Source organism: Trachypithecus francoisi, unplaced genomic scaffold (assembly GCF_009764315.1).
Source record: "Trachypithecus francoisi isolate TF-2019V2 unplaced genomic scaffold, Tfra_2.0 Lachesis_group14, whole genome shotgun sequence".
NCBI lineage: Eukaryota > Metazoa > Chordata > Mammalia > Primates > Cercopithecidae > Trachypithecus > Trachypithecus francoisi.
This window is the reverse complement of record NW_022681459.1, coordinates 44551565-44564799: the sequence shown is the minus strand read 5'-3', so window position 1 is coordinate 44564799 and position 13235 is coordinate 44551565. Positions and strand designations below refer to the sequence as shown.

The 13235-nt window shown below is 48.8% G+C and overlaps 1 protein-coding gene across 5 annotated transcripts in view; it reads right to left on the bottom strand.

The window, feature by feature from the left end:
* The window catches only part of MYO18B (myosin XVIIIB), a 300037-nt gene that overhangs the window by 274108 nt on the left and 12694 nt on the right, over positions 1–13235 (bottom strand). For 3 of the 5 annotated variants that reach the window (XM_033233055.1, XM_033233056.1, XM_033233059.1), the window contains exons 1-2: positions 6843–7083; positions 4836–4994 (exon numbers count right to left, since the gene is read on the bottom strand). In XM_033233055.1, coding sequence (XP_033088946.1) covers positions 4836–4994; positions 6843–6896 — 213 coding nt within the window. In that variant the 5' untranslated portion in view covers positions 6897–7083. The other 2 variants (XM_033233057.1, XM_033233058.1) reach the window with 2 other exon arrangements.

Below are 13235 nucleotides of genomic sequence, written 5' to 3'. Positions count from 1 at the left end.
CATAGCTGCTTGCTGACCTGACGGCGTTGCCATTCACTCACGCATATTGATTCATTTCGTTGTTCACTTTTCCATTCATCCTTCCACAGATGCTCGAGCACCTCCAAATTCAACAGGCATAGCCAAGCCTAGCACCCTTGACCTTGGCCCAGCCCCTCAAAGTTAAGTGATGGAGTGGAAGGAGTGGACTTTGGAGCCCAACAGAACCAAGTTCAACTCCTGACTCTGACACTCTATAGCTGTGTGACCTTAGCTAAATGACTTCTCCTCTCTGAGTCTGTTTTTTAATCAATAAAATGAAGATGATAAAAGCCCACCTTGCAGGTTAGGTGTGAGAATGTGTGATAATATGTAGAAACTGAGCCCAGCACATAGTGTGTTCTCAATAACAGTAGCTACTGCTACTACTGTTGTTATTTCTGTGTGGATTCTTCCTGGGCCAGTAGGGGATCCAGGAAGGGACTCAGGGCCTGTCACTAGAAGACCTGTTCTCATCTTGCCTCTAACACTCTCCAGCAAGGCTTCCTCTCTATCTCTATCTGGGCAACCATCTCTTCTCTCTGGGCTTTGGGTTTCCCCAATGCGGGCAAATACCACCTGACCATTCAGATCTTTAATAGGATGAGATGTGGAAATGCACTTTTGAGATCACAGAGAGAGGAACAGACTGAGCTACTTCCACTGCCCTGGTCCCCATATCACACTTCCCATACCAGCTGAGGGCTCTGGTTTCTGCCCCTGGGGTCCCCCACTCTTGCCTGACCTAGACATTGGTGGCTGCATAACACCCAAGGGGTTTCCACTGCCTGCTCCCTTCCCAGGCCTTTTTACTGCCTTGTAATTTTAGCCTTGCACAGAGCTTCATCCTCAAACCAGCCTGGCTGTAGCCTGAAGAGCTCACAGGTCCAGCTGTGCCTCCATCTCTGCAGAAAAAGACCTCAACCTCATAAGCAAGTTCCACCCTGATGTCTCGCTTTACCACCAACCGTAGCCTGGGTTCTTCCATCCTGGACAATGCTAGCACAGCCTCACAGACACCCGTGCCTGGGAATCTGGGATTCTCCCCCTCCTCTTGCATTCAAACCAGTCCCAGGAGCATGTTGATTCCACCCTGCCAAGCTTCACATCTGTGTCTCTTTTTCCAAACCCATGTCTGCTATCCCTCACCCCACAGCCTGTGAACTGCTGTCCCTTCAATTTGCTGCCAGCCATTTTAAACCAGATCAAAAGATTTGGGTAGCTGCCCACAGCCTACAGGAAAATCATTTGGCACCACCATTGGTCTTTCAAATTCCTCAACAAGGAACCCCAGCCTCCCATCTGACCATATTTATTGTCCCTACTCATTCCCATGCATGAACTGTACTGGTCACCTTCTCCCACCTGACTCTCCCCTGCTTCCAGGCTGTTGCCTGTTCTGAGCTTGCTGCCCAGAGTGCCCTTTCCCCTCTTCACTTGCCCATGGTCTACTCATCTTCTATACCCAGCTCAAAGATCTCCTGTAGCTCCTCTCTACACATCTTTGCCTGAAGACTTCAATCAGAAATTGTTCCAAGCTTGCACAAAGTCCCAGAGCACTATGCTAGTACACCAGTCACAGCAAGGCCACCTTCTGCGTTCCATTCTGGCTTTTATCTGTGTCTCTCTCCTGTTCTAGGTGGCTGATGCCACAGCAAAGTCTCTGTTTTCATCTTTGTAATAATGACAATAATAATATCTATCATTTATATCTTCCTTGCAATGAGCCCTGTATCACCATCATGCAATCTCCTATTTAATTCTCCTAAGGAACAACTGGAGTAGATTCTGAACTTCTCCCCATTCTACAAGCACAGAAGCAGATGCAAAGATGTAAGGAGACCCAGCTAGAAAGACGCAATGTAAAACCAGTTCTGACTCCAAAGCCAGTGCCTTTAACTGCTGCATATTAGACGCCCTTCCTTGTCTTTCTAGGGCTCTCTGGAATCTCCTGGGGTACTTTAAAAAACCTTAATGCCTTGGCCTTATTCCCAGAGACTCTGGTTTAGTCTGTCTGGGTTGTGACTCCCCGGGTGATTACGAGGTACAGCTGGAGCTCAGCATCACGACTCTGGGGCCCATGGCCGAGTAGCTCCTCCTGACCTTCTGGGGGAAGGCAGGACATAGCCTTGGAAGGGGGATTGACTGCACTTGGCAAATCTCACCACTGTCTACACCATATTGAAAAGTGAGTCAGTGCCTTATTTTTAACCAACCACCACAGAGGAGACAGTAACGTGGGGTGGGCCAAACAAGATAACTCGTGCCAGCCTCCTCCCACCCCACCCTCATATGCCCATGAATTCTCTTCCTTTGGATCTTCAAAGTCATCAAAGTCTTTGGTCGCCCCACCCTGCCACCTTTCTTAGCATATAGAGGAAACAGCACCTCTAGAATCACTGGGGCCAATAGGAAACTAAAGCACATTTTTATAGATGAGTAAACTGAGGTCAATAAAGGGGAAGGGGTTTAGCTAGGACCACAAAAAGTGGCAAGGCCAGAGCTGGAATCTAGGTCTCCTTGACATTCAATACGGGCTACTTTCCACTCCGGTGTTATTCCAGCCTCTCCCTCTTCCTCACCGGCTGGGTAGCCTTAGGAGAACCGGGTCACCTTCCTAAACCTTGTTTTCCATTCCTGCAAAATGGGATGGATTCTGATGGCTTCTTGCAAGGATTAGATGAGGATCAAATGAAACAGTTGTGCTGGGACAAGGCAAGAGAGTACAGAGTTATTTACTGATTGGGACAAGAAAGTTAAATTGGCAGGAACCAGCCAGAGCTTGCTGCCTTGTGGAAACATGTCCTGAGGCTCCCTTGCTCCAGCCCCAGGAATATCTTGGCCCATGGTCCAGCCACCTGCTGTGGGCTGAGGCTCAGCGCCATCCTGCATCTTGGCTGTGAATCTCCATCCAGGCACAGCAGCGACTGTTTGTCACCATCCATGGCTTAGCTCTGCCTCTTTACTTGCTCCCAGTGACACCAGCACTGCTGGTGTCAATCTCACGGAGCCCTTTCCCCACAGGTCTCTGTGGCACCACCCCGGCCACCTCACTCACCAGACTGGTCCTTTTCCAGGCATATTGTGAGAGAAGTGAATACACAGGCTCCCCTCCTTGCTCTGCCTCTATCTGGTCTTATGACCTTGGGAAAATCACTTGACCTCTTTTGAACTCAGTCTCCACCTGTGATAAATGGGTAGAATCCCATCCACCTGCATTGCTGCACGGGTATCGAATGAGCCCATGAGCAGTACAGAAGCATTGTCTGGTGACAAACAGCACACAGTAACATTTCATCATAACCTAACAACAGCCTGCTGGGGTCAGCTTTGGCCCCCACTTATGCCTTAGGTCAGGCAAGAGTGGGAACAGAGCCTGTCCTCCCTGTCAACCTCCCCAAGAAAGACTTGGTTGAGGTATTTCAGCAGCTGCTGTTGTTCAGCTGCTGGAGGACCTCTCTAATGCATCGAAGTCATTCATCGGACAGGTGCAGGCACATGTGGGACTAGCCGAGCAAACCAAAGCTGAAGGGGAGGGGAAGAAAGAGCCAGGATGGGTCACTGGGCTAAAGCCAACACCAGGCCCTGAGGCCACCAGACCTCTCAGCCCAGGCATTGCAGCATTCATCTTGTCTGAAGGGGGCACTGGAGAGACATAAAGAGATGCCCTTTCTGCCTAACACAGGGATACTCCCAAGATGCATTGCACTCCAAGCCTGCCTCTCTCATGGTCTGCCTTGTCATCCTGCCCAGGTTCCAAGGCTGAAGAGGATAGGAGAGAAATAGCACTGGCCACCACCAGGGACAAGTTTACAAATCCTTAAAGCATAGGGGCCACATTGTATTCAATTATTGCTTCAATCCAGCAGCGCTATTCAGAATAGCTAAGGATTTTTTAGTGGACATCAACCAATCAGGAGGGACACCAGCAGGAGGAAGGTACTGAGGTTCCTACCTGTGCCAAGCATTAACCCTGTAATTATTGGATTGTAGCCATTCCAAGGGACTCAGGAGAGGGACCTGGGTAAACATGGCAGCTGGAGGGCACTTGGGGGCCCAAGGGTTTCAACAATTTACCACCTGGTATGAAGGATTCAATATTTTAACAATCAATGCAACTACACCAGTTAGTACCAACTCAATAGCTTTCTGCTTAAAGTGAACCAACTATACATCTTAGCCAGTATCTAGGTTTCCTTTTCTATAAAAATAGTGGTCAAGTAGGCTGGGCGTGGTGGCTCACGCCTGTAATCCCCGCACTTTGGGAGGCTGAGGCGGGCGGATCACGAGATCAGGAGATCGAGACCATCCTAGCGAACACGGTGAAACCCTGTCTCTACTAAAAATACAAAAAAAAATTAGCCAGGCGTGGTAGCGGGCCTGTAGTCCCAGCTACTCGTGAAGCTGAGGCAGGAGAATGGCGTGAACCTGGGGGGTGGAGCTTGCAGTGAGCGGAGATCGCGCCACTGCACTCCAGCCCGGGCGACAGAGGGAGACTCCATGCTTAAGGAATTCCTAGTCAAATAAGTCATACAATCAAATAAGTACTATGCCAACCAGCCACAATTAAGACAGGCATAGAAAGTGTAGCAGGATTCAGAGAAGGAAGACAATGGAAGAACTTTCCAGAGATGTGCTCTTTGAGCTGGGTTTTGAAGGGTACACAAGAGCTCAATAGATCAAGTTGAATAAACGACATTCCTCAAAGCCAGGATAGCAGGAGCAAAGGCAGGATGACAAATGACTCAGAAGAAGCTCACAAGACAGCATGATGAGAATGGAAACGCATCTGGTCCCCCTTCTTAGGAACCACTTACCTCTCGTTCCGGAGCGGCGAGAGCTAACTGTTTCCTCTGTCTCGCTTCCTTGGCCTCTTTTTCAGTCTCCCGGACCAGTTGCTTAATGAAGCCCCCTGGGATGACAGAGAAAAGGGGAGGGGGCGAGGACGGTGGAGGGCTCTTGTCCTCTTCCCGAATCTGTTTTGCAGAAGCAAGGAAAGAGAGAGCTCAGTGAGTCAACCAGCAGCAGCAAGCTGCCCTTCAAGAAGTTTGCGATGGAGCCTGGGAGGGGGCGGAGGAGGACATACTTGACCAAGCCCGTGTATGAGAAGCCACAGCCAAGCAGGTGAGGCCCAGCAGGACTCAGGGAGGTCCCTGAGACAGTGCATGAAAATGGAACGCAGGGGCAGCCCGGAATTATGCGGGTCAATGTGATTTCTGCCTGGATCCCGTGTCCTTGTGATACGAACAGTCACTTGCATGGTCAAGGCTGCTGGTTCCCTTCCTTGCCATGGGACATGCCCATTTCTAGGAGGACCTGCTCTGAAAGGAGGTTTTCCGGTTTCCAGAAAGGGGTGGATCACAGGGAATCATCCACACTCTCCTGGTCCCCCTCAGCTTATAGTTAACATAACAGATGAACCAATTAATCACTTACTGTGCGCCAGGAACATGGTAAGATAGGGAAGCGCTTATAGCCATGATGTATATAAGGATCTGACTCTGTGGCTCCAACCCACTCAACTGACACAGTGCTGTGGCTTCCGGATGGTCCTTAAACCAGGACTCGGCCAGCCAGGGGCTCTCTAACATTGGGTCCTAGAACAGGCAGGTTGGACCCTGATATTTTACCCCCCCAGAAATATGGCCTAGGCCAGCACTAGCTGGACTTGTGGTACAGCTGAGACCCCTCTGTTGGCCATAGCAACTTGGAGGCTGAGGCACGGGACCGGCTGTGGGCGACTGAAGTATGTCTTTAGCCTGCATCAGTGACAGCCCATGAGAATAAAAAAAAAAGTCACCAGTACTTTATATGGAAGAGCTCCATATTGGTTTAAAATAGCCTCCTTATCAAGAACCTCTGTGCATGTGTGGTAAAGACTTGCTGTCTGCAGCCCAACTGATAAGGGAGGAATTCAAAGGAGATAGGAAAGGCCGGCAGACAAGGCCATGGGATAAAGCTGGTGGATGCAGACCTCTGCCCAGGGACAGAGAATCAAGGGCAGCACTGCAGGGCCCACATCAACATCATTTCCCTTCTTTCCTCTCTGATCTGGGACTGAAGACACTTCATAAGTGAGAGACAGTCTTTTTTTTTTTGAGACGGAGTCTTGCACTGTCACCCGGGCTGTACTGCAATAGCGTGATCTTGGCTCACTGCAACCTCTGTCTCCTGGGTTCATGTGATTCTCCTGCCTCAGCCTCCTGAGTAGCTGGGATTACAGGCACACACCACCACACCTGGTTAATTTTTTGTATTTTTAGTAGAGACATGGTTTACTATGTTGTCCAGACTGGTCTCGAACTCCTGGCCTCGTGATCTGCCCGCCTCGGCCTCCCAAAGTGCTGGATTACAGGCGTGAGCCACCGCACCTGGCTGAGAGACAGTCTTAAGGCACACTCAGCAGGTGTCTTAAGACACACTCTGCAGCTTCCAACACCACTTTGGATCAGGCTGGGAGAGGCAGGGGCAGGCAGGAGGCAGCCAGAAAGTAGCTTCTCACCCTCCCACCTGCAATTCATCAGATCACATGCACAAGGTGGAGTGAGGGTGCAGGAGGTAACAGGCATCTTAGAAAGAGGCAGCCCTTCGTAGCATATCATGAAAAGTACAAAAGGGGAATAAGGAGAGCCCGTTTCCAGTTCTCTGTGGTGCCCGAAGGCAGGGACCACAGAAACCCACCCCTGTGGCATAAACCTGGCAGCTGACAGCCCTGCCTCTGCCCCCCATGTGCCCTTCCTCCCACCCAAACTCCAGTGCCCGTCAGAGCTGCCATGAGGACTGAGCTGGGACAGCTGGTCTACCCCCCATTGCCCCACCACCACCTGAGGAACCGGAAATGACCAGGCAGCCCTGGGGGGAGTCAAGGGTATGGCCATCAGTGTCCAGCTGGGTTGGAAAGGCCAAGGCTAGCAGAGCTGGCTGGGAGAAGGTTGAAGGTGGGATTGCACATGCTACAAGGAGGGCTGGACATCAGACTCCCCACTCAAGGTGGGAAAGGTTGGACTTGTCTCCCGAGGGTCGAGTCAGTCCCTGCGGATGGCTGCAGCCCCAGCCGTGAGTGTCACTTTCCTTCTGCTCCCACAGGGCGAGGCGTGATGAGATGGCCATGCTGAGGCAGTGCCAGGGCCGTGAGATGACGAGATGAGATGGAGCTTCCTGCCAGACAACACGGAATGAGGCGTTACAGACACACACAGCACATGAGATGGATAGAAACAGAACTGACACACAGGGACACAGTGGGGAGAGAAGGGAGAGACAGGTTAGCTCATGGGCACAGCCCTACTCCCACCCCACCAACGCCATAAACCAAGACCCCATGGGGGAATGGGCACAGTCAGGTATAGGCACTGTCAGCTACCCCTGCACGGAGGATGGTCAGGCAGGACAACGCAGGCCACAGAGTGAACAATGCCCTGAAATATTCTTCCTCTTGGCCTCACACATTTATTGAGATATAACATACAATCAGAAAAAAATATATGATCATAAGGTATAACTCAGTGGCTCTTACAGAAAGAACACACCAATATAACTACACCCTGATCACGATTTTAAAGTTATAATTTTATTTATAAGAAGTTCAAGAACAGGCAAATCTAATCTATGGTAAAGGAGGTCAGAGGAGCTTTTGGTTGAAAAGAAGCATGAGGGAACTTTCTGGGGTTCAGGAAATGCCTTGTATCTTGATCTGAGGGATGACTGCACAAGTGTATCATATGCAAAACTTCACCCAGCTGTACAATTAAGATTGGATGTTTTACTGTATGTAAATCACATCTCAGTTCAAAAAGTGAACAGAGACCTAGAACTTCCCTCATGCTCCCTTCTGGTTATTATTTCCTCAAGGGAAAACACTATTCTTGTTTATTTTTCATTTTGTCTTGTTTTGTTTTTGAGATGGAGCCTTGCTCTGTTGCCCTGGAATGCAGTGGCGTAATCTCGGCTCACTGCAACCTCCGCCTCCCCGGTTCAAGCAATTCTCCTGCCTTAGCCACCAGATTAGCTGGGATTACAGGTGTACGCCACCACATCCAGCTAATTTTTTGTATTTTTGGTAGAGACAGGTTTTCATCATGTTGGCCAGACTGATCTCGAACTCCTAACCTCGTGATCCGCCCCTCCTCGGCCTCCCAAAGTGCTAGGATTACAGGCGTGAGCCACCGCACCTGGCCGGGAAACCACTATTCTTACTTCTAACACCATGAATCATGGGGTTTTCTTTGTAGAGGGAGTCCTTGGTAACATAGTTGGGAGATGAGGTGAGGGCAGGAAACCGTAGCTCTCCATCTGTCCCATGCTTGAAGAAATAATTTGTCATCATATTGAGAGCCTTAGAAAATTGTCATAACTTTTGACCTAGAAAGCCCTTTTCTGGGAAACAAGTTTGAGGAAGTAATCCTAAACCAGAACATTTCATCACCATGCTGACTGTAGCATTGAAAGAGCAGACACGATGTCCAATAACTAGAGAATGTCAAATAGAGTACATCCAATTCGCAGTAACAGTATGAATCCATCAAACAGTGTTTAGCAAGCATTGTTTTTACTTGCCCTATCTCCATATTATTAATGTATTTCCTTGTTTATTTACACCTGTTACTTCCCAGCCAAAGTTACAACTTTTCTTTCTTTGTTTTTATTATACTTTAAATTCTGGGGTACATGTGTAGAACATGCAGGTTTGTTCCATAGGTATCCACGTGCCATGGTGGTTTGCTGCATTCATCAACCCATTATTGACATTAGGTATTTCTCCTAATGCTGTCCCTCCCCTAGTCCCCCACCCCTCCACAGGCTGCGGTGTCTGACATTCCCCTCCCTGTATACATGTGTTCTCATTGTTCAACTCCTACTTATGCGTGAGAACATGTGGTGTTTGGTTTTCTGTTCCTCTGTTAGTTTGCTGAGAATGACGGTTTCCAGCTTCATCCACGTCCCTGCAAAGGACATGAATTCATTCTCTTTTGTGGCTGCATAGTATTCCATGGTGTACCTGTGCCACATTTTCTTTATCTAGTCTATCATCGATGGGCATATGGGTTCGTTCCAAGTCTTTGCTATTGTGAACAGTGCTGCAATAAACATACGTGTGCATATGTCTTTATAGTAGAATGCTGTATAATCCTTTGGGTATTTGTTTTTAAACAGCTATATTGGGGTATAATTTGTATGTCATAAGATTCATCCCTTGTAAGTTTCAACTTGATGATTTTTAATAAATTTACAGAGTTGTGCAATTGTCACCACAATCTAACTTTAGAAATTCTTGTTTTTTTTTTTTTTTTGAGACGGAGTCTCGCTCTGTCGCCCAGGCTGGAGTGCAGTGGCCGGATCTCAGCTCCCTGCAAGCTCCGCCTCCCGGGTTTACGGCATTCTCCTGCCTCAGCCTCCCGAGTAGCTGGGACTACAGGCGCCCGCCACCTCGCCCAGCTAGTTTTTTGTATTTTTTAGTAGAGACGGGGTTTCACTGTGTTAGCCAGGATGGTCTCAATCTCCTGACCTCGTGATCTGCCCGTCTCGGCCTCCCAAAGTGCTGGGATTACAGGCTTGAGCCACCGCGCCCGGCTAACTTTAGAAATTCTTATCACTCCTGCCGGGCGCAGCAGCTCATACCTGTAATCCCAGCACTTTGGGAGGCCAAGGCCGGCGGATCACAAGGTCAGGAGATCTAGACCATCCTGGCTAATAAGGTGAAACCCCGTCTCTACTAAAAATACAAAAATTAGCCAGGTGTGGTAGCGGGCGCCTGTAGTCCCAGCTACTCAGGAGGCTGAAGCAGGAGAGTGGCGTGAACCTGGGAGGCGGAGCTTGCAATGAGTCCAGATCGCGCCACTGCACTCCAGCCTGGGTGACAGAGCGAGACTCCATCTCAAAAAAAAAAAAAAAGAAGAGAAAAGAAATTCTCATCACCCCCCCAAAAAACTCTTCTCTTCATGCCCATTTACTGTCACTAGTTGTTCCCTCCCTCAGCCCCAGGCAACCACAAATCTACTCTCTGTCTCTGTCTCTATAAACTTGCCCTTTTTGGACATTCGCTATAATGGAATTGTAAAGTACTTGGTCATTTACCTCTGACCCCTTTCACTTTGCGTAATGTTTTTGACATTCATCCATGTTCCTGTGTGTCAGCCCCTCATTACTTTCTGTTGCTCAATTGCATTCCTGTTGCATGGTTAGACCGGTTTTTGCTTTCTTTTTTTTTTCTTCTTAATCCATGTAACAGGTGATGAGCAGTTAGACTGTTTCCACTTTAGGGGCACTATGAATAATGTTGCTACAAAGCCATGTAGCTTCCTCTGAGTGAAATTGCTGGGTAGTATGATAACTTTATCTTTAATTTTTTTTTTTAAAGAAACTTTCCTGCCAGAAAGGTGGCTCACATCTGTAATCCCAACCCTTTGGGAGGCCGAGGCAGGCGGATCCCCTGAGGTCAGGAGTTCGAGACCAGCCTGGCCAACATGGCGAAACCCTGTCTGTACTAAAAATACAAATATTAGCTGGGCGTGGTGGCCGGAACCTGTAATCCCAGCTACTTGGGATGCTGAGGTAGGATAATTGCTTGAATCCGGGAGGCAGAGGTTGCAGTGAGCCAAGATGGTGCCACTGCACTCCAGCCTGGGCAATGGAGTGAGACTTGGTCTCAAAAACAAACAAACGAGCAAACATAGAACAACATAGAAACTTTCCAACTATTTTCCAAAGTGACTATATCCTTGTCCACATCCCCACCCCTGCAGTGTATGCGAATTGTTTGGGAAACACTTGCAGAAACATTGGAAGGTGCTTGTCTCAGCTTGTAAAGTGAGTAAGATTGAGTACAATGTTGCACACACCAAAGCTGTCCAAAATGAACAACAAAAGGCTTCCTGTAGAAAATCAAGTGGGAGGAAATATACCAAGGTCTTAGTAGAAGTGGTCTTTAGTGGAAGAATGTGTCTCTTCCCCCTTTGGCTTTTCTCACTTCTAGCCCTGGTTGGCCAAGCCTTCTGAGCAACGCTTCACTGACCCCACCTAAGAGACACCCACCCCCTATCCCAGCTGTCAGAGCAACTGCTGACCAGCAGTTTTTGTTTTCGTTTTTGTTTTTGAAATGGAGTCTTGCTCTGTTGCCCAGGCTGGAGTGCAATGGTGCTATCTCGGTTCACTGCAACCTCCGCCTCCTGAGTTCAACCAATTCTCCTGCCTCAGCCTCCTGAGTAGCTGGGACTACAGGCACGTGCTACCACACTCGGCTAATTTTTTGTAGAGATGGGATTTTGCCATGTTGGCCAGGCTAGTTTCGAACCCCTGACCTTGTGATCCGCCCCTCGGCTTCCCAAAGTGCTGGGATTACAGGCGTGAGCCACTGCACCTGGCCTGACCAGGACTTCTTTAAGGCCTTGTAAGCCTGGAAGTAGCTGCCCTTCAGTGACTTGACGAGAAGGCGGTGGCTATTATAAGTAAAACAGCTATTAATTTTTATGCAAAAGTCTTGAATGGACATGCATTTTCATTCCCTGCCTGATACCTAGAGTATAATGGTATGCCATATAAGAGGTGCATGTTAAGCTTTTGTAAGTTCTAGTGTTCTATAGCACTGTATGACTACAGTTAACAATAATATTATATAGTTTCTTTTTTTTTTTTTTTAAGACAGAGTCCTGTTCTGTTGCCCAGGCTGGAGTGCAGTGGCGTGATCTCGGCTCACTGCAACCTCCGCCTCCTGGGTTCAAGTGATACTCCTGTCTCAGCCTCCCGAGTAGCTGGGATTACAGGCACATGCCACCATGGCCGGCTAATTTTTGTATTTTCAGTAGAGACGGGGTTTTGCCTTGTTGACCAGGCTGGTCTTGAACTCCTGGTCTCAAGTGATCCACCTGCCTCGGCCTCCCAAAGTGTTGGGATTACAGGCGTGAGCCACTGCACCCAGCCGACAATAATATATTGTTTCAAATAGATAGCAGGAGGACATGGAATGTTCCCAATACAGAGAAGTGGTACATTTTTGAGATGACGAGATGAAGGCTGCTTAGGCAGCTTCACATCCTGGAAGCTGGTGAGCCCAAGAGCTGGCTGGGCCCCGCTGCTGTGCTGAAGTCACCACTCATCATCTTCTGAGAGTCCCTGGTGAACATCTCTTCCTGACTCTGCATTCAGCAAAGCCCAATTCATAACTTAATGGCAGCGATGGGAGTGTTTACGCCACAGAAATTGGCAAATGCTACAAATCAGGGCTTTTATTCTGGGAGCCAGCCATTCCACGTCTATCAGCATGTCACTAGCTGAGACCTCAGCATGCCTACACAGTCCTGTAAGAAGGAAATCTCAGGATCCAAAGATCCAAGGAGGAACATTTCGGCTCTAATGAGATCACATGCCCAATGGGAGGTCACAGAAACACGTCCAAGTGCCGACAGCCAAGTCTTTATCTTAAGAAAAAGTCTCCCACAGTGTGGGCCTTTGCATTAGTCTGTTTCGTGTTGCTATAAAGGAATATCTAAGGCTGGGTAAGTTATAAAGGAAAAAATTCAACTGGGCACGGTGGCTCAAGCCTGTAATCCCAGCACTTTAGGAGGCCAACGTGGGCGGATCATGAGGTCAGGAGATCAAGACCATCCTAGTTAACACGGTGAAACCCCATCTCTACTAAAAATGCAAAAAATTAGCTGGGCATGGTGGCAGGCACCTGTAGTCCCAGCTACTCGGGAGGCTGAGGCAGGAGAATGGCATGAACCCGGGAGGTGGAGCTTGCAGTGAGCCGAGATTATGCCACTGCACTCCAGCCTGGGCAACAGAGTGAGACTCGTCTCAAAAAAAAAGAAAAAAAAGAAAAGAAAAAGAGAAAACTTCAATTGGCTCACAGTTCTGCAGGCTGTACAAGAAGCACTGCACCAGCACCTGCATCCACTGAAGCCTCAGGGAGCTTCCAATCACAGCAGAACGGGAAGCGGAGTTGGCATTACATGATGAGAGAGGCAGCAAGAGAGAGAGGGGAGGGAGGCACCAGACTCGTTTTAAACAAGCAGTTTTTTGTTTGTTTGGTTTTTTTTTTTTTTGAGATGGAATCTTGCTCTGTCGCCCAGGCTGGGGTGCAGTGGCCCCATCTCGGCTCACTGCAAGCTCCGCCTCCCGGGCTCAAACAATTCTCCTGCCTTCACCTCAGGAGTAGCTGGGACTACAGGCGCCGCCACCTCGCCCGGCTAATGTTTTGTATTTTTAGTAGGGACGGGGTT